The sequence below is a fragment of the Panulirus ornatus genome, chromosome 20, assembly GCF_036320965.1.
Source record: "Panulirus ornatus isolate Po-2019 chromosome 20, ASM3632096v1, whole genome shotgun sequence".
In the NCBI taxonomy this organism is placed as follows: Eukaryota; Metazoa; Arthropoda; class Malacostraca; order Decapoda; family Palinuridae; genus Panulirus; species Panulirus ornatus.
Genome location: NC_092243.1, coordinates 64,454,470 through 64,476,396, shown reverse-complemented (window position 1 = coordinate 64,476,396; position 21,927 = coordinate 64,454,470). Strand labels below are relative to the sequence as shown.

At 41.2% G+C, this 21,927-nt stretch overlaps 1 protein-coding gene across 1 annotated transcript; it reads right to left on the bottom strand.

Moving 5' to 3' along the window:
• Positions 1-1,346: 1,346 nt before the first annotated feature.
• LOC139755757 (chymotrypsin-2-like) lies at positions 1,347-10,527 on the bottom strand. The gene is made up of 6 exons (XM_071674383.1): positions 10,503-10,527; positions 9,818-9,983; positions 9,455-9,578; positions 4,947-5,085; positions 3,880-4,013; positions 1,347-1,538 (listed from the first exon to the last, which is right to left on the bottom strand). Exons 1-6 carry the CDS (start codon positions 10,525-10,527, stop codon positions 1,368-1,370), a joined length of 759 nt encoding a protein of 252 aa, XP_071530484.1. The 3' UTR covers positions 1,347-1,367.
• Between the last annotated feature and the right edge of the window lie 11,400 nt (positions 10,528-21,927).

The following is a 21,927-nucleotide window of genomic DNA, read 5'->3' as shown; positions in this document are numbered from 1 at the left end:
CCTTGTGGCACTCCACTTCTTACGTCTAACCATTCTAAGGCTTGACCACTGATAGATACAACTCTCTGTTTAAGGTCAGTTATCCAGTAGAGTACATCATTGCCTTGTGACTTAATTTTCAATAATCTTTGATGTGGGACCCTCTCGAAAGCTTTTTGAAAATATGGATAGTTTTAACTGCTTTTCTTTCGTCATACGTGTTGATTGTGTTCACAGAAATCAAGCAGATTTGTCAGACATGAGCGATTTCGTCGAAAACCATACCAAGTATCGTTCATTAAGTGGTGGTTCTCTAAATGGTTTACAGTTCTATCTCGAATGATGGTTCCCTATAAGTTTTTTCAACTACAAACGCTAAGCTAATAGGACTATACTTTCCGGGCAGTGATTATGAACTTTTCTGAATATCGGCGTTACATTGGCAAACTTCCAATGATCTGGAACTTTTCCTGTAGCGAGTGACTCGTTGAAAAGGGCAGGCAGTCAGGGTCTTAACTATCTCATTTATCACCTCTTTCATTTCTCTCGGATAAACGTATCAGGACCTGCCGTTTTATTCATCTTCAATCCGTTTATTACTGAAAACATGTCTTAGTGTCTTAGGCTTTTATATCACTTTGGTGAAGAACGTTCTCCTCTCTTGTCAATGAGACTAGATTCATCACATGGGTTGTGTCTTCGATCGTAAATACAAATGCAAAAGGTCTCTTAATATCTTTGGCAGGGCTTCGTTGTCCTGATCCAAGTCACTGTTTTCTGTAATAGATAGATCTATTGACTGGGTTATGACTCTAGTACCTCTAACATGAATGTAAAACTCCTTTGGGTTTCTCTTGCTGATATCAACAACGTACACTTCACATTGATAATGAAGGTAGAACCAGTTTACGTTGTCTTAGTTTTATTATAACATACTGCCTGGGGTTAATGCAGAATAAAACACTAATCAGACAAAACTACATTTACTCAGAAAATTTATATTTTCATGAGGAATGATTTTTTTCACGGAAGAAACACACAGTAATACAAGACTGAAAAATTGAAAAATGTGACTATGTAAAATGAGGATATGAGAAGATAGATATCTAACATATCTACATAAGATATCTAACATCATCTCGGAAGAAAACGCAAGACTCGGAGAGAGAGAGAGAGAGAGAGAGGATCATGTGTCCAGGTGAGGTCAGGTCTTGCGTGATGGTGCGGTGTTGAGGCCCAGGTTCTGAGGAGGAGGAGGAGGAGGGGTGGCGAGACATGGGAATAAGGCGGCTCGCCTTGTCAGACGCTGGAACCGGTTGTGTGGGTGATCCATAGCTACTTGAGGCGAGGCGTGGCGGCGAGAAAAGGTGTATGTTGGCTTCCTCGCCTCAGCAGGAACTGGGACCTGTTTTTTGGGTGATCCAGTTGATGTACGTGGACACACGGGTGTATACGCCAGGGGCATTCTCCTTGGCACATTCATCTCCATGGCTCACTATGCCCACCTGCACCCAGCGGCCAGGGCACAGGTTCGCTACCAGAGGACCCCCGCTGTCTCCCTGGAGGAGGGAAGAAGAGGCCATTACATCGCTCATCGCTCCCTCACCTTGATAGTAATATGGGGCCACAAGCGGCCATCCATGTAGGGGATATATATTATCCCACTGACCATCTTGAGGCCAGATAAAGATATAAGAAGTGATATCATTCATTCGAGCTACGCCCTCTGTCACATTTTCTTTTTCCTACAGAATGTCAGACACATTGGATTGCCAGGAAAAATCAATGTTTATGACACATAAGATTGCCAGGAAAAATTAGATTTTTTATAAAGTCAAGATAAATGTACGAAAAGCATATGGTGTACCAAGGTATGTCACTCTCGTAATTGTACTCCAAGATGTCACAAACTTGGTCAGCAGGTAACATGTAAACCATCCTCTCCAGGTAACACATGAAGCTAATAGATGACACGTAAAGCTAACCATGAATATTCGCGGATTCAAAGACATGAGGTTAACAAGAGACGTAAGGCAACACCATCAGTAACCTGTCATTTCCCAGTCAACAGTAAAGTCTGTGTGATGGTTCTATATCTGTGTATCGGATCGAGTTGCTGGATGGATGCATCCCTGTTAACAGTCGTCGTCTTTCTAACCGTTGTCATCCTCCTGTTGAATAATTGTTATCATGTAACAGGACAGTCACAAAGTAGGTACCTACAGCCGAACCAAAAATTTTTACCACTTTCATTATTTAGATGTTATTTGAAGCGCCATTTATCAAGTAACATTATCCTTTGTTACTGTGTTGGTCCTGCCTGAATGACTGGTCAAAAGAGAACAAAAAATTGAATATCTGATAAAGCGCTTACCACTGAGCTATAGTATATGATTATCACCTTAACCAAAGGATGATTGTTAGTGTTGCAATTGTACACTTTATCCAGAGACTTAAGACAGATGTTCATACGGAACCGAAGCAATATGCCCTTGTAACAGTTAGGTCAATAAATAATAGTTATATAGCCTAGAATTTACGTAAAGTGGTAATATTGTACAGAAAAAAATATATAGCCTTTACATAAACTAGTGATATTGCGCTGGGAAAAATATATATGGCCAGTATAGTATGAAAACTGGTAATTCTATACTGAAGTTATACGGTCTATAACTTGCATGATCTGGTTGTAGTACACTGAAACAACACGGCCTGTACCAAAGTAGGTAAGTAACACTGGAATCAGAAACTAGTGACTTAGGATGGATCTTCTCACTACTTCAAAACAACGTACCATAACGTGGGTGAAAAATTAGTAGCTGGTAATGAGAAAATGATACAGCTAATTAATGATACAGCTAACTAACTAATGGTGATACAGCTAACTAAAAGTTGTTCTGTGCCTGTACTGAAACGGTCCAGAGCATGCTTAATATAGCCAATATTGAAATTTCAACATAATGGTGTTGAGTGAAATATAATGTCAGTTATAAATTCATGAAATAATTCTATGGCCTTCTGTGATAATTCTAGCTCAGTGGATTCATAAGCACATGAGATAATGGCCTTTTTTGTTGCAATTGCAGATTGATGTACATATAGATGACCTTTTTTTTTTTAGCCTACTTAGATATATAGATAATCTTTTTTACTCTAGTTATACGCCATATTGTCACACTTGTATTACTAATATCTAAATGTATCTAAAGGAGGGTCTAATGATAAAATCAACACAATATGGCTAAGGAAAACTGTTGCTACTAAACTGCAACAATATGTCTTTTTGAGTGAGGCTCTTGGTAATGATCAGCAATATGATAGGTAGTGACTTGGTCAAGGAAGGCTGTGCCTGCCAGTACTGAAGCTGCAACAATATGCAGAACAGCTTAACTATAAAAGGATACTGACATTCAGCTGCAAAACAATATGCCCTACAACCTAGCTAAAGATGGCTATTACCGTGGAAATGCAACAATATGGCTTAGAAATGAACCATCGAAAGATATTGATGTAGAACAATATGGCGTATGAGTAGACCATGAAAGGTATATTTACATTTAGGTGCAGCACAATGAACTATTACAGCAAAGGAAGGATATTAACTGTGAAGTGTACTATCAAACAACTTATGGTTCTCCTGAGGTAGAATTATCACGGGACGCCAAAGAATGGGATTTCAAAAATGAATAACTAACATTATCGACCATTTGAAGGCTAATTGGTATATGATTGATCTCTTCTGCTCACTGCCTCCTCAAAAACAAGTTGACCATATTACTCACATTTCAATATCAGATCGATTGGACGAATTAGTTTGTGCTCGACTTTTCGTTGGAATCTTAGCATGATTTTCGTACTGGTTTTTCGAAGCCAGAGGCTTCTTAGAGTAAAGGAACCCACCTGACATGTGTCTTTCAAAGGGGTCAAAGCGCAAATAAACTTGGATGGGTCAGCCGAGGCCAGTAATTTGCACAGGTCTTCCGAAATCATGTTAAGTTCCACCTCTTGTAACTTCTTCGGATGGTTGCTGGTTCCTGTAGATGATGGAGTGTGTTAGACTGTGTGGGTGAAGAGGCCACTTGAATAAGGGATTCTGTTCCTACACCTTGAATAATGTATTGTTTTGGTCACCTTGCTTGAAAAAAAGATATATTGATAAGATGGAGAAAGTCCAGCCACTTGCAAATAACATGAGTTGTGATCAAGTGTTTGTGTGTGTGCGCTATTTGTGTGTCACGGGGAGAGAATTTTACTCTTCGTGTTGTCCCATCTCTGAAGCTCGTAAGAGCATCGTATCATTACTATGTGTACACACACACACACACACTTATTTGTACCGTATGGGGAGTAAGATTTACATTCGTGTTATCCATCTACCAAACATTCTCTGCTATCACACAACTTCTTAAATTCATGTATGTTGTCTGCATTAACCATGTCCTCCGTCACTCCATTTCATCCGCCATTTTTTTTCCATTAAAAAACTTTTTGCATCTTAACTTTTTCTTGCAGAATTTTGTCATCTAGTTGCGCTATACCCACATCTCTCGAAGAATTTCTCATTATTTGCCTCGTCATACTTCTTTAAAAGCTTGTAGGTTGCGATTAAGTCACCCCACACTCTTCTCTCATCGAAAGTTGGCAAATTTTAGCTCTAGCCTTTCCCTGAAACTCGCTTTTCTTAATCTAGCACCACCCTGTATGTCATGACACTCTTTGTACTGTACGGGGAGTGAGTTTTACACGTGTGTGTATGTCCTTTGTGTAGTAAATGATCTCCAAGTGATGGTACGCATGTACGAGAGAGTTCTCCAACTGGTGGTGTACCAGGAGAGAAGGTCTCAATTACTGTACCCTAAATCTGATACAATTGTGCCTCAGAATGGAATAGGTTAGGATCAGCGCTGCTCTACATTACTCCGGTCACAACTGACAAGTACATCTCTCTCCCTGAGAGTCTGACTTACCCAACTGTAAGGTGCCCCAGCCCGTAGCCACGACTCTTCCTCCAAAGGGGATGTCCTCGTTCTTTGCCAGACAGATGGGCCTGATCTTATCTGTGAATGTCACCTCTTGCGAAAGCTCGATCAGTGCGATGTCGTTCTCCTGTTGATAAGGTCTGATAAGGTAGAGTTGCTGAAACTTTCGTGAAGTTGGCGGGAGGAGTCCAAGAGCACAAACAGAAAGGGGTATAGGAACTGATAATGTGACGCAAGGTGAAGGGGGAGAAGCTATAGAGTTATGCACCGAATGGAATGAGAGTGAAGCGTCTCGTCTGTGGTGGGATGAAGAAGACTGAAATACTGGTGATTGGACTGTGATTGGACAAAGTGATGTGGTGTTACTTCTAATGGGGCGAAGAAGGATGAGCCTTATTGCTGATTGGATGGGGAATGAAAGGTCTTATTGCTGATGGTGAAGAATGATAAGTCTTACTGTGGACTGGATGAGGAATGAGGGGCATTACTAATGGAATGGGGTATAGTAACTGTTCCTACAGATGGAATGGAGGGAGGTGGATGAAGTGCCATACTACTGATGAGGTAAGGAGTGAGGGAGAGGTCTTGACTGCTTTTGGAATGAGAAGTAAGACCTCTTCTTGCTGATGGGTGAAGAGTGACGGATCGTAACTACTCGTTGGGATGGGAAATCTTGCAATTACAGCTGATGGAGTGGAAGGATGACTGGGTTACGCTTAGTAATGGATGGAGTTGTGCAAGGTCTCATCTCTGATCAGTGGATAGAATTGACTCGTGGATGATTGAATTCCAGATAGAAAGTTTATCAATTGCTATAATGAACTAACAAAGCTACATTATCATAATGGATTTTGAAATATATATACATTATGATGAATTTACTGATATTCCTTGACTGCTATTAATACTTTTTTTGCCGAATTCATCATAGAACACCGTAAACATGAGCACAAATTTTGTTCGTTGAATGCGAGTTTTTTTTTTATTAAATTCAGTTTCAATAGAAAGCCCGTGAACTCTGCAAGTTACCCTTAGGAAACCATATATTAGATTGCACTTTCATTACCTTTCTCTACATACAGCGGGAACATCTTTGTGAAAATGAAAAGGAAAAAATCACGTCAACTGAATAATTGTAGAAAATCTCTCCTTCATATGTCGATTAGAAGTGTCTTTATTTTTCCCAGTGAGCCATTACTGAGCTCACTTTATAATTCTATTTAGCAGAAGTCTGTAACTGAATAAAATAAATAGAATAAGTAACATCATCACAGTAACTACAGACTCCTTATATTCAATCGCATCCGGTATCCTTATTAATTGAATCTTTACTGATATTCTCCTTTGATTCGTGAATGATCTCTGGTATCCAAGAAGCGTTTCAGGGTTTCTAGAAATGACTAGCCTCCTGAATCCGGTTCATTTTCAGAAAGAATCATTCGGTCTAGGTGGGTTGCGCGCTTTATCTGGGAACCACAAGTAGCCTCTGTTCCTAATGTAGATTACTGCTAATGCTAATGAAATAATCCCTGTGATTTGCTTTATCCCCTGTTATACTTGGCTGCGTTGGGTGGGCTATAGAGTGTACCACCTACCACGGTTATTAAGGATGTTACAGTAAAGCTATTGCATCCACCAGCCGCAGAATCTTCAACAATCTTTGTTGAACCTTGTGGGTGGTAGTTGAAAGACCACAGAAACTCTCACTGTGTATGTGGTTCCTGGCGCCACTGTTGTATGGGAGGTGTCTCTCTTGTGACGAAGAACTATAGGCTGCTATTTCTAAGGGCACCAGTATCCTGTGTGGTTCATAAGAGCATATCGATATCTAATTATTTGACTACCATTGTGAATATTAGCCACTTTTGCGTGGCTCCTGCACCATCAAGGCTGCGCTACCGTCAAAAACAGGGAAAGGAAGGATTCTATTGAAGGGAGATGATGTTCGTTATAATGGTTCTCCTTTTAATGCAGTGACGATGACGCAGTTTCGCCCAAGGTGACTCTTCGCTCCCGGCGTAAACCACATTCGGGCGAAGTCCAGCACCGCGTTGAGGATAGACTGAATAATATGAACCATTATCACAAAAAGCGTCATCATATACAGTATCTCATTTTTTTAGCTCGTGTTTTGAGATCGAAGTTAAAGGGAGTTTTTTTTTTTATTTCAATGTATTCTTCACATCCCGTAATATCCTGATCTAGAATCACAAAATCTCCCATTTACGAGCAAATTTTGGTATCCGCCACAATGACCTTTTTTTTTTTCAGTGGCTCTTCAAGAGTCTCGGAATGTTCTTGTTGGCCAGCTAATGTCCTCTACATATAAAGTTACTCCTGTTGATTTTCTGAATAGAAACCTGACGGAAGGTTAAGGGAAATATCAAATGAAAGTATTGCTGGGCGTGTAACGCCACGGGGAAAGCTGGGTTCTGATGATGTGTCCACTGCGCGTGGAGTGGCAGTAAGGACAAGCTGTTGCGTGCCTTGATTATGTTCCTCAGTCTGTGTGACTGGTAACATCTGGTGTGGGCGGTGAGACCAGCACAGAATTCGCTGACAGCAGATGGTATTTTCCTTTCATGGCTAAGGTACCAGTCACGGTGCAGATGTCGCTCAAATGTAACAGAAAATGTTGGGCTAGAGAGAGAGAGTTAATAGGAACAATAGTCTAAGGACTTTTGAGAAATCGGAAAAACAAAACCTTGCCATTCTTTCCTAAGAAGGGAAAGATGTTGGAAAAGACATTGGAAGGTTAGGGCTTTCCGAAGTTTAGCTGTATACGAAAAGAAACCAGCATCACAACCACTCTCGCTTGGATTGCTAGCAGCTAAGCATTCACCGTGCTATGTAGTGGTTTGTCCAGTGTTACTTGAATTAGCTAATGGTGGCGAGGGCACTCGAGAAACATGCTTTCAGGATCAGAAACCAACACTGTACTTGAAGAATGGGTCAAGTAGCTCGTTTTTAAGGTCTAACTGCAAGAGTTTTACTTTTTTTTCTTCCATCCGAGATGGTACGAGCAACAGAAAGCCCTAGTCGAGGCCATATTGTTTACATGTGCATACATACCTTAGTGGAAGCCAGGTGTCCAATCTATCGACCATCCTCGTGAAGATGGATGAATTGGGGGTTGACTGTCCGCAACTAGGATTCGAATCTATGAGGGCGGCCAGTGAATGAGTCACGGCCAGCAACTCTAACCACCATACCACAGAGTTCCTTAACACTGTTATGGTCCCGAATCTATAAAGGAAGCTTGTAAAGCTGAAACCTCCCTAGATAAGAAATCGGTTTACCTTTTAAGGATAGATAAACCTTCGTTTAATCTGTACACCCGCTTTGAAGGAAGGAATATTTGGCATCCGAACAATTCTCCTTCTAGTTATTCAGCATTCTGTGCAGTATAGAGGTTCCAGATGTTACTGTGATACCAAGGATCTTTATCGGCTTGAGTGATGGACATATAGATCCATCAAAGGAGATTGGAAACTTGCGAGCTGTTATAGAATGAAAAATGGGGAAAACAAATTGGATTTTGGAGGCACTGAGGATGACTAATAAGCTAAGTCTGTTCCACTGGGGAAGTCTTGTCCAAATGAGAGTCTTTGAAGGTGGTTGTATAGAGGTGAGACGTAGAAAAAGGAAGAGAAAATAGAACAAATGTAAAGGTAGAGGAAGAAAGGTTGCAACACAGTTGATAGAAATGGATCGTCAGCCTATGAGTGCACTTGGTTAACTTGTTGAAGAAAGGATACAATCGAAAAAAAAAAAAAGAAGGAACAGCTTAGGAGACGTGGCAAAAGAACCTTGAGGAACACGGCTGTTGATAGGATGAGAGGAAGAACTTGAGACGTCAACGATCACAGGGACAGACCGGCTGGACAGAGGTTTGTGGTGAATATGATAAAACACACTGACGGTGGAAAACCAGGGAAGAGAATATTGGAGATCACATCTTGATGTCACCACCATGCGATAAACATTCCGGATATCAACGTCTGCAATGTGTAGTTCCCCATACTCTTGCAGTGGATGACCAGATATTACTAAGACAGGGAGGGATGATAACGGTGGATGTCGTCTTAGAAGAGCCATAAGGAATGGTTCGAAAGAAGACTGTGTGTTTCAAGTGGGATAAAGCAACGGGAGTAGAGATGAATTTCAAAAACAGGCTTAGGCATATATGATTATACTGCTTTTGATCAGCTGTTTTTATGATTTTCTATGAAATTAAGTCCGTCCTATCATTATCATTATTATATCATTATCAATTTGATTTTCATTATTATATTCATTATCATTCTATCATTATTATCACCAATATCATTACGATTATTACCACAATCATCACAAATTTAATCATTATCATTATGATATCTTTCGTATCACAAGCAAGTTTCTTCTAAATAAAGTGGCTTTTGAAAGTCAGATGGAAATATGAATATGAACCATTTCATCAGTCCACCTGATGCAACAGCTCGTCCTCAACTTACAAAGGTGAAGTCGTTATAATCTTCATGTCTGATGATCCTGCGGGCGCTGAGGGTCAGACTGCCAGCTTCCTGTCTGTCTAAACGGAGCGACCCTAGCCTCAGGGTCAGACTTGCTGGGCTTTCCCTGACAATGAGAAGTCGAGGGAAAATGTCAGTGAAAGAAATCGATATTCGTTTTCTTTGTCTATCGTGTTCATCGTCTCTTCTATCTACATATTTTTTTCTCTTCGTCTTTATTGGTATCATAATGAAAATAATGATAATGTTAATTATGATCTTATTGTAATCATTATTATCTTTATCATTATTATATTCTCTCCTCTCCGATCTCCTCTCCTCTTCCTCCTGTGGTTACGATCTTACTTGCCAGTGAAGCAGTGTGCAGCTGTCAGGACCCACGTCTTACTGATGAGGGAGCCGCCACAGAAGCCTCCTACGGACACCTGGTACGGGTACTCCCCAAGAGAGGCGTCCACACCGTTTACGATCTTGGAATCTATCAGTGATATGGGCGCCGCCCCACACCCGCCTGCAGGAGATAGTGGAGCGGTTGAGTCACGTCCAGAGGACCTTCTGGCGTGGCTTGGGTTGGCTGTGATTAAGGTGGGTGAGGAGTTGCCTTGTACCCGTCGCTGTTAGAGGCTTGGGTATGGAAAAGCTTCCTCACTCAGCCTGGGGAATAGTAGAGGCTGGGGTATAGAGGGCCTTCCTCACTGAACCTTGGGACTAGATAAAGGCTAGGGTATGGAAGGACCACCTCAATCAACCTGGGGACTAAACAGGGACTAGGGCATGGAAGGGGCTCCTCTCCACTCAGCTTGGGGAGTACATCGAGAATAGAGCACAGGAGGAGGTTGGTTAGGTTAGGTTAGGGTCCTGTATTTTTTTCTTTTGAGGTCTTGAAGAAGAAATAGTGGTTCATTCATGTCAGAGAAAGATACAACTCTTTAGGGAATGTATGTGTGTATGTCAGACACGGATCAAACACTCACTATTTTGCGTTGGAATTTGCATTAGTTTGATCTGCTGATAAACTGTTTTGGCTGACCTTTAGCAGAGATGATGTCAATCATGTTAAACTCTATTAGTTTAAACATTGTCTCTTGAATGTGAAGTGTGACTAAAATTGAAATATTTCTAAAGCATGGTTATTTCAAAAGTTTTCATTTGGTAAGAGACATAATAAAAACTTCAAGCCTTATATATATATATATATATATATATATATATATATATATATATATATATATATATAATAATAATAATAAATCAATATCTATTTATCTGAGTCTATATATATTTATGGGTGGGTTGGGCCGTTCTTTTGTCTGTTTCCTTGTGCTACCTCGCTAAGACGGGAGACAGTGACGAAGTACAATATATATATATATATATATATATATATATATATATATATATATATATATATATATATATATATTTTTCAATTTATCTGTTCATATATCTATTCATTCATCTATCTATCTCTTATCTATCATCAGAAGACATAGCTCACGTACTACATAAGGGCCTCGTAATATTGCAGACAGCCGTTGTTGTCTTCATCGAGGTGGTCGTGGACGTTGTCGACTTAGTGGTAGTCTTGGTCGTCGTCGTAGTTGTCGTTGGCGCGGGAGTCGTTGTCGTTGGTGAGGGAGTCGTAGTGGTTGTCGTTGGCGCGGGAGTCGTCGTAGTTGTCGTTGGTGCAGGAGTCGTGGTTGTTGTAACTGGTGCAGTTTTTGTCGTTATCACGCTAGTTGTACTCGTTGTGCTCACAGGAGACAGGGTTGACTCAGCTCTTGTAGTGCTGGTCGTCTTCGCTGTAGTTGTCGTGGGTGTCGTTGCTTTTGCAGTTGTCGTACTGGTTGTAGTCATTGCCGCTGTAGTGGTCAGGTACTACTATTATTACCGTTATGATCAATAATATCATTATTTTTATCATTATCAATAATACTATTATTATTACTACTATTAATACTATTATTATCATGAGTATTATCTTCTCAGACAGTTTACGGCCAACCTTCAACCTAGCTTATGCCATTATCTTAACACATCTTTAGTACATCACCTACATCCCTCCAACCATATGCTTGATACAAACTTATTTTCATTTTTTCTCCATCTTAACCACACATCCCCACACACAAGGGACAGACGAAGCCACCCTCTTAGACAATGACATAAAGTGGGATGGCTCCTTCCACATCTGGTCTTCTGTTGTATAACATCTCCCTGTCATTACCTTCTGCTGTGGTCACTGGAGGCACTGTCAGTGGAGGAGGAACAGCACCTCCAAGCTTCTTGATTTCTTTACGTAATTCCGAAGTTCCTCTTCGGCGATTTCCCTCACCGAGGACAAGACTGAGGTCGACGATTCTATTTTGTGCATTACTTCTTCTGCTGCCTCCTTCAGTGCCCCTACGTTGTCACCAGAGGCAACATCGGCCATGACCTCTACCACAAGCATACTCACGATGTCCGTGAGAGCCGATATCTGCCCCAGGAGCTGATCTATCAGTGTGATGTCTCTGTTGGTCGCCGCTTCGGATGCCTTTTTGATAAATTTGGCCAGCATGTTCAGTGTCTTTGCGCCTCGCCTTCGCCCTAGCCTGGCGTTATCTTCCCGAATTTCTATGAGTGAGACTACAGATAACTGAGCTGAGAAGATTTCATCATCTAGTAGACGCAATTTATATAGAAAGATCTGCAGGGTTTTGTATCTGTCTTGCAACATGACCAGCATGGCGGTGGGAGAGTCTGAAAAGGAAGGAGAGAAACTGAGTAAACTTTTCGTTTTGTGGGAAACCCCAAAATAGTTTTTGTCTAATCTGCATAAGATACCGCTTTTGATTACAGATGTTAGGTGTTTTCATTTCTTTTCTTTCATACTTATTCGCCGTTTCCCCCGTTGGCAAGGTAACGCTCGGGACAGAACAATAGAGGCAGCATTAGCTCGCAACCCTTCTCTTGTTGTCATATGTAATGCACAGAAGCCACGACTCTGAGTCAACAAAGAGATCCAACAGGTCTTTCCATGGTTTCCCCACGGCCGCTTCACATGTCCTGGTTCAGTCCGGTGACAGCACGTCGACCCCGCGAAAATCCTTACAGTTCACGTTATGACGAGCAGCCTCTGACCCTTCTGCATGTTCTGGCCCCGATCATTCAAAATTCTTTTCACTCTACCTTCCATCTCGAATCTGGTCTCCTGTTCTCCTTGTTCCCTCCACTTCTGACACGTATATCCTTTTTCAACTTCTCATTACTCATTATCTCGATATATCCAGACCGTTTCACCACATCCTTTCCAACTCTCTTATATATACTTCTCACTATCACGCCTCTCTCTCTCTCTCTCTCTCTCTACCATTCCTTACTCGAGCAACCCTCTTCGTCACATATCGTCCCCAAACGTTTCATTTACACCACATTCACCCTCTCCTTTACATCTTGCCTCGGGCCTACTCCCCTCATCCATCCAGCACCGACGGAACTGCTATACCATTGAACATTCCCATATTTGCCCTTCAAAACATTGACGTATCTTTCCACTCTTTCCTCACTGCGAACAGGACCTTTTTGTCCCCCTTACACACCCTACAGCTCACTGCAGCTCCACCTTTGCTCTGCGACGGCTGTCATATTGACAGATTAATGGAATCTTTAAAGCAAAATAAATTTTCATTATAGATTTAAACGATTTCTATTGTATATTGTGTAGGCGTGCATGTGTATATGTATCTGTGTATGTATGTGTTTGTCTATGTATGTATCTGTGTTTGTATGCGTATATGTATGTATCTGTGTTTGTATGTGTATATGTATGTATATTTTTTTTGATAGACTATTTTGATCTGTATTACGAGCGCTGAATAGCCTGAGAAGCTCCAGTGTTTGCCTTATAAACCTAAGTTCAATAATCCAATCCAACCAACGTCCCCGTAGCCACCACTATCAAAGTCGTCTGCGGAAACTTATACACCCGCCCAGCAGGCCACAGCACCTTCTGAAAGCCTGCACCACACACGCCTCGTTCCGACACATAGACGGCACCCTGTACCACCAGGTAGGAGTGGCCATGATCTTACCACTAAGGGGAACCTTCTTCGCATTCTACATGTGCCACCTTGAGATCAGTGTTCTTCGGGAAGACTCACTACACCCATCTACAGATACGTCGATAACATCTACGCAGTCGTCAGAGATGAAACGCTCCTCAACCACCTTAAGACAACAATGGAAGCGAACTCGGTCATATTATTCGCTCATCACCAGAGCGTCAACAACAAGATGCTATTTTTGGAAGTTGTGGTGAATGGCAACACAAGAAACCCACAGACCTTGGACGATGTTTACGTCTAGTGAATGTCCCCAACGCCACAAGACCGGAGTCATAAGCGGTATTTTCCACTAGTATCTGGACATTTTGAAAGTTATATTGGTCCCTTAGTTGTTGTATGGGTGCAAGGCGTAGGGTGTATATGAGGATGTGAGGAGGAGGGTGGATGTGTTGGAAATGAAGAGCTTCAGGACAAAATGTGGATTCAGGTGGTTTAATCAAGTAATAAAAGGGTAAGAAACAGAGGTAAGGTAACAAAATGAGTATAGTAGAGACAGCTATAGGGGGCGTTCTGAAGTCGTGTAAACATATGGAAAAAATAAGCAAGGAGAGGTTGACAAGAGGATGTATATATATATATGTCGGAAGTGGAGGAGAAAAGAAGGGGAAAACCGAATTTGAGAGGGAAGGATGTGATAAAAAAAAAAAAAAAAAACCTTGACCAGTCGGGACCTAAGCGTGCAGGAGGGTGAAAGGTGTGCGCAGTATGGGGTGAGTTGGAGTGACGTGATATACAGAGGGCGACGTGCTGTCACTGGACAAAACCAGTGCATGTGAAACTACCGGGGGAAACCATGAAAAGGCCTGTGGAGCCTGGTTGTGGATAAGAGGCTGCAGTTTCAGTGCGCTACACATGACAGCTAGAGAATGGATGTGAGCGAATAAGGCCTTTTCTTTGGTCATGATGTTACTTCGCTAACTCGAAGAACTGTGGAAAAGTACGAAAACTTTACTTAGAATATATATATATATATATATATATATATATATATATATATATATATATATATATATATATATATATATATATAATGAGACAGAGATACATACTTCCAGTGGCAGTGACCACACACAGGAACCCGTTGGAGCGCTCGTCTCTCTTCTGTCGTTTACTTTTGTACTTCATCTGTAGTTCGTTTTCGTCGATGCGCACTTTACTGGGTCCGTTCCTCCCACAGTACTTCATCCTGTGGTGAAAAACAAAGGAGAGAGGGTAGCTCAGTACGTCTAAACAGAGATTGGTAGATGGTTTATTCTTTCCTACTGTAACATTGTTTCTAGCTTTCTTGGTCATAGATATATGGCACACAAACAAACACACACACACACACATACACACACATGAAACAATAGATTTCTGATAGCGTCTGATATCTGGACAAAAAATACGACTAGAGATTCAAATTGAGATAGTTTTTAGGTTTGGTATTACCTTACCAACTGAACGGAGAGTAGCTTACCAGATGACTAAGAACTCATACAGCTTGTATGATATTCTGTATATTCGTCTGTAATTAGAGAATATTACTTGTGCATTGATGGTATTCTCGAAAACGAAGAATGATGTGAGCAGTTCATGAGAATGACTTGTGCACTGAAGGGGTTCCTATATACGAAGAATGACATGGACAGTTCATGAAAATATATGATGAAAATATATTCCATTGTGAAGTCGTCTATCTTACTTTTTCATGTTCCCTCTGACGGAGCCGATGACTGTTATCTGCTCAGTCTTACAGCCTTTTGGGCTGAGGTTGAACTGCGGGCATGATAAGATCATCTGCGTTCCAGCCGGGCTCTGCAACAGAAGGGTAGTGTGTGGCCAGTTTGAGACAGTACTTTAAAAGAGAAAAAAAGACTGCAATCGAAAGAAAAATCTCAGTTGTAGGTTATACACTACTTATATACAACATGAGATTGTGAGTAGTAATGCCTGCGATGATTGAAAATTTCATTTTCTTATTTTTGCTGAGACGGCAATGGCAGCTAAATGCCCTTATCAAGGCCATCTCATTTGCGGTACACACACACAGACAAACTCAATTCACATTGAAGGTGTAAGAACATGGGTGAGTTTACGCCTCAAATACAGAAGGATGGTCGAGAAAGAGAGACTTCAGGGAAAGATGTCAGAAAACGAAAGAACTTTGCAATGCGCTGTGACGAATATATAGGCAACACTTCAGCCAGACAGCAGTTATAAGGTATAAGAGAGCAAGGAACAAATACAGCAAGCTAAGAAAAGAATAACAGAAAAAAACTCAGAAATTGAGATATGGGATAAGGCAGCACAAGACAAGCTCATAAGGCTAAGCTATTTTGAAGGATGAGTTACAGAGGAAGAACTGAGGATATGCAACGAACTGAACTACGGGGTTCAAAAGCATTTCCTCCAGTGAGATGAAATGGGGAGGAGATCTTGGAGAGTCCTGAGGTATCTTCAGAGGAACATAAACAGAATACTAAAGGACCTTAAATCCATTTCGAGCTCATGGGCCCTCAATGAAGTATCTTTATGTTGAAGATGTGTGCGGATACTCTTTACACACCACTTGAAATAGGGTTTAGCTTGTCACTAAGTATATAAGGGAGAAGGTCTAAGGGCGATGGACGAGGCCAAACGTCATGCCCATCTTTAAGAAAAGAGACAGGGAGGAGGCGCTGCATTTGGAATTTATCGTGTCAATCATAAATGCGTTAAATGATGAACTCCCAGCCGAAAAACTGATATGGAGTAATGAATTATTTCTCGAAATTCTAGTGACGGGACGACCCAATCGGTGACATTGCCTTGTAGAACTCGCTAGTTAGATACTTAGATGATGCAGCGCAGCTCAAGCCCGCAGACTATAACTGTAGAGAGAAATTAGAAAAGATGGAAAGAGGACAAATGGTTTATTTCTCAGAGGCACATTCTACCAGGAGCAAAGAAAAAGTAGAATCATTGGCCTACATTGCAATTTTTTCCTAATAAAAGTTTTAGCTCGCGACGTTCTAACCAAATTGCTCCAAAGAATATAATCAGATCAACAAAACCAATCACGAAAAGTTTTTTTTTCCCTCCATGTACACAGAGACATTCACGGGAACCATTTTCAAGCTACATTTCAAAGTGAAACAGATGATCCGGTCGAGACATGGAAAAATATTTTGTTGCAGCGAAGCATATCGAACATTTGATCGAGTTACGTGCACATGTAATAAACTTAGCGAAGCGTTAAATGCATTACACAAAGTCGGATACGCAGTTGATATATGTATACGCAGACATACGAATCTAATTCGGTAGAAATTCTATACAAACTCTTCAATCTTATGTTAGATCTAATTCAAATGTAGGTGTCGACTTAAGATTCCCTCTACATTAATTGGAGTTTGGACTAGGATGGTCTGCTTGTATATCCACACCATCCTAGTCACACAAATGAGTTGAAGTGTTTACCTGATTTAAACGGGATAAACTTACAGTAGTGTCATCTATGAAGTAGAGAGTGAAGCTAGTGAACGTGTCATCTATGAAGTAGAGAGTGAAGCTAGTAAATTTACAGTAGTGTCACCTATGAGGTAGACAGTGACGCTACTGATCATCACATTGCGAATTTAACATGAAAAATTACTAGGTAGAGTATTTCTGCTACCCTGCCAACCAGAGTAGCTGGTCTACCCATGTAGGAATCAGTCGACCCCTGCTTGTTCCAGCGTTCGGGACTGGGGGTTCACAACCCCCAACTCTGCAACATTGTTTATAACCCCATGTAGATAGTATTGGAATACACACACACACACCCACACACCAAAATTAGAATATCATACCCAAACGCAAACCCATGAGATCCCTCTAGTATTCATACAAGGTTTCATGTTTCTTGCATTCATCGTCAGGGAGTTATGACAATCTCACACACACACACACACACACACACACACACGATCTATTATCATTATTGATATATGCGAAAAGCAGCAGGCAGATGCGTGCCTCGGATCCAAGCCTTGAGGGGCCGGGTACAAATGCAGACAGCCCACGGGACCAGAGGCGAAAATAATACTGAGAGAGAGAGAGAGAGAGAGAGAGAGAGAGAGAGAGAGAGAGAGAGAGAGAGAGACTGCGTACAGAGAGGGATGGCTGAAGAGGTGATGGCCCCGAAGATTAGCGAGACGCAAGGCTAGTGGCTCACGAGGAAAATAATTACTGGACCTCTACATATTTTCCAGCTTTTGGGATAACGACCTTTGTGATATTGAGTATGCGGGCTTCCAGGATAGAGTCGAGGGTTGAATTATGGTGTCGTGAGACTGAAGACATGGAAACGAATGAATTTTAATGATATAATGGGGAGAAATTGCGTTTAAACAGTATTGATATTAACCAGATTACATAATTTCCAATTCTGAGATGCTGCAGAGGTCGGAACTGATAAAGGAAAAAAAATGTTCAGTATGAGAAAGAGAACGGAAGTTAGAGAGGAGTGATAGAAAGAGTTGAAGTTTGAAAGTGGAATCATCAGCATACAAGTGAATGTGGTCAAAAGTACGTTAGAAAAGATAATTTACTGAGAAGAGAAAGTGTGTGTGTGTTAGGTCAGAAGTCTGCGGAACACCGCCAATGGCAGGGACAAGAAGGTTAAGTCCTTCCATCAATCACTACTGCAATGGAACGGCCAGAGAGGTTACTAAGCAATGGCGAACACACAGAAGCAGCAAGACCAAAGAGCAGCAGCTCTGAATAGCCTTAGAAGCTACAGTGCTTGGCTTAAATGGCCTAAATTGTATAATCCAGTCCAAGACCAAAGAAGGGACTTTAGAAAGCAAAGAACTATGCTACACTGTCAAATGCTTTGGAGAAGTCTGGAGTTACGACGAAAGATTAAGCAAAATCCCGAAGAGAGGAGGACCAAAGGTGTCACAAAAGAGAGATCACTAACAGACCAAACACTGCGATATCGATACAGGTGATAAGACAAAAAGGAATGGGATTCTACGTGTAAGAGTTAAGGAGATCTACAAAAACTTTGGAGACAGCAGAAGTGAGAGCAACGAAGCTATAGTTTGAGAGAATAGAATCTACTTTTCCAGGGATGGGTTACACAAAGGCGTAACTAAGAGTAGGGAGAAGTCTAGTTACTTAAACTGCTACGTAATAGATGAGCAAAGATCGGAATCTACAGTAGCTCAGAGGCATACTCCTGTAGGACTCGAGGATGTATACCGCCTGGAGGTGAAGGTACCTTCACCTGGAGAACACAGATGACGTAGGTTCAGTGGGAGTAAAGTGAATGATCAAGTCAGAAGAGAGGAAGGAAAAGGAATAATAGTTGCCGTGTTGGCGAAGTAACGGCAGGAACTGACGAAGAAATGCCATATTTTTTCTTTTTCACTTCCACATCCACTCTCTAGCTCTCATGTATAATGCACCGCAACCACAGACCCCTACCCAAAGAAGTTACTGGAGATGTTTTTGTTAAGGACCAGAGAGTTTGGTCAGCAACAAAGGTCAAGTGAGCTCAATTTCTTATATCAAGGTGAGCTTGACCTTACGAAGAACGGCTTTGCCGTGATTCTGATAAAAAATGAAAGTTGAATGGGTTTCTGAGAAGTTAGAGGAGTTCCATGGCCCGATACGCTCCGTACCTGATTCGAAAAGCATCGGAGAGGGAGCGATGAAACGGCGACTTTGGCTAGAAAGATTTGTTAGAAAATGGACGTAGGGTAACGAATCAATATCCGTATCGGGGAAAGTCGGTAAAAAGCCGTTCAGGGATGACCGCTCAGGTCTCCCAAAAGTACCAAAGTTGGCATTACGAGGCGGGGATGGATTATCGATAGGTAGGTAGGCTTGCCAGCTAAGATTGATACGAGACAGTGGTCAGAGGACACCCCCCCCCCCCCCCCATAGCAGAGCAGAAAGACTGTAACTGTAAGATCAGGGTTAATGAATACAGAAACATGTGTTGGAAGAATTGAAGTGCTTGGTGTCTGATTATCTGTTTCAGATCATTAAGGAAAAAAAAAAAAGGGGAATGATTCCGGAAAGGACTTGCCAGCCAAACGTTGTGGTATGTACTGAAATCCCTGCCTAAAGGATTATAGTGTTATGAGACGACAAGACTTGTACATAGAGGACGAGAGAGAGAGAGAGCTAGCTTATGAATACTTTGGCATTACACACAAACCTAAATCTTACCTTGAAAGTAGCTTTGCATTTCTTCTTGCTGTTGTCGTTGGAGAATATGACGATGTGTTGACCATAGCCCAGGGTGTGGGTGTCAGCCTGGCAGAACTTCATGGGCGCTGGTGAGGGAGGAGATTGTGAGGAGGAGGACAGAGGTCACAAGGAGTTACGGTCTGGTCTATTGTCATCTTAACCCATTAGGAGTTACACACACACACACACACACACACACACACAAGGAGACGAAAACGTACACATATACTCATGAAAACACATATCTATATAGAAACAGAAAATTATATAATTTTTTTAACCGAATGAGACGGATCATTTTTATTATGGATCTCGCAGAAGAAATATGAATCTGCATTATCAATATATGAAAATATCATCATATGACAGTTGAGTATGACATTACATAGTTGTATAGGCAATTGTTCTTGTAGATAATGCAATTATCTAATTATGCAACAGTACCGGTAAATCATGTATTAGTATAATGCAGCGACAACTGTAGATCATACAGTGATAGAATCGTGCAACATCATCCAAAATACCATGATTTAATCATGCATAATGATGAAATCATGCAACAAGAGCTGTAGATCACATAATGATATACAACAGTTGTAGACCACATATACTAATTTAATCGTACATCATAGTTTGATTAGGTCATCAGGTAATCTAAGGAACTACGGGTGTGTATCATATGATGACCACCGTGGTGTAGATATCAGCGTTGCTGACCATGAAGCACTTGTGGGCTGCCCGGGGTTGAGCCTGCACAAGTTCGAATCCTTGTCGTGACAGTCGATCCACTGTCAAACCAGCTGTTCATCCTTCCTTAGGGGCTGGTCGATGAATTGGATGCCTGGCTTAGGTTATATATATATATATATATATATATATATATATATATATATTGTTTTGAGCGATCGGGGCCTAAACATACAGGAGGGTAAAAGGCGTACAAGGAATAGAGTAAATTGGAACGATGTAGTATACCAGGGTCAATGGATTTAACCAGGCCATGTGAAGCGTCTGGGGTAAACCATGGAAAGTTTTGTGGGGCCTGGATGTGGAAAGGGAGCTGTGGTTTCGGTGCATTATACATGCTAGCTAGAGACTGAGTGTGAACGAATGTGGCTTTTGTTGTCTTTTCCTAGTGCTATCTCGCGCGCACGCGGGGGGAAGGGGGTGCCATTTCATGTGTGGCGGCGAGAATGGATGAAGGCAGCAGTATGAATATGTACATGTGCATATATGTATATGTCTGTGTGTATATGTATATATACGTTGAAATGTATAGGCATGTATATGTGCATGTGTGGGCGTTTATGTATATACATGTGTATGTGGGTGGGTTGGGCCATTCTTTCGTCTGTTTCCTTGCGCTACCTCGCTAACGCGAGAGACAGCGATAAAGTATGATAAACATATATATATCATTCTTTTGTTATACTTGATCGCCATTTCCCGCGTCAGCGAGGTAGCGGCAGGAAACAGACGAAGAATGGCCCATCCAGTCATATACACGTGTACATTATATATCGCATTATCAAGATGGCCTTGATCAGAACCGTCCAATTAAACGTGTAGTCTCGACTAACAAAATTTACGCTAATACAACACCACCTTTAACAATACTGGCATTGCTCACTGCTCATAACCTACAACTGTAGCGGACGTTTCAGCACACAGTTATATGTATCGTGTTATTTCACGACCGCTTACAGCTTATAGAGTTCAGATAAACTACAAATCCCCATTGACGACTATAGGTATTGCCAGAGCCGTTGCCACTGGTTGATGTCAGAACCAGATACCATTCTCAAATCTCTCTAAATAGAATCCAACACCGACTGTAACAATGACGTTTTTTTTTTTTTTTTTCTTAATTCCAACAGTTTTATTAGTGGGTACGGTATGCTGTATACTCGTATTTGTGATACTGCAGTAGGTAGTTTATATGAAGCTGCATGGGGCTGTGTGCTGAGGTTTACAGTCATCCTAGGTGTTCATCCTCCTCTAAGGGTTGGTCGATAAATTAGGTACCTGGCTTAAAGTAGGATATATATATATATATATATATACATATATATATATATATATATATATATATATATATATATATATATATATATATATTTTTTTTTTTTTTATACTTTGTCGCTG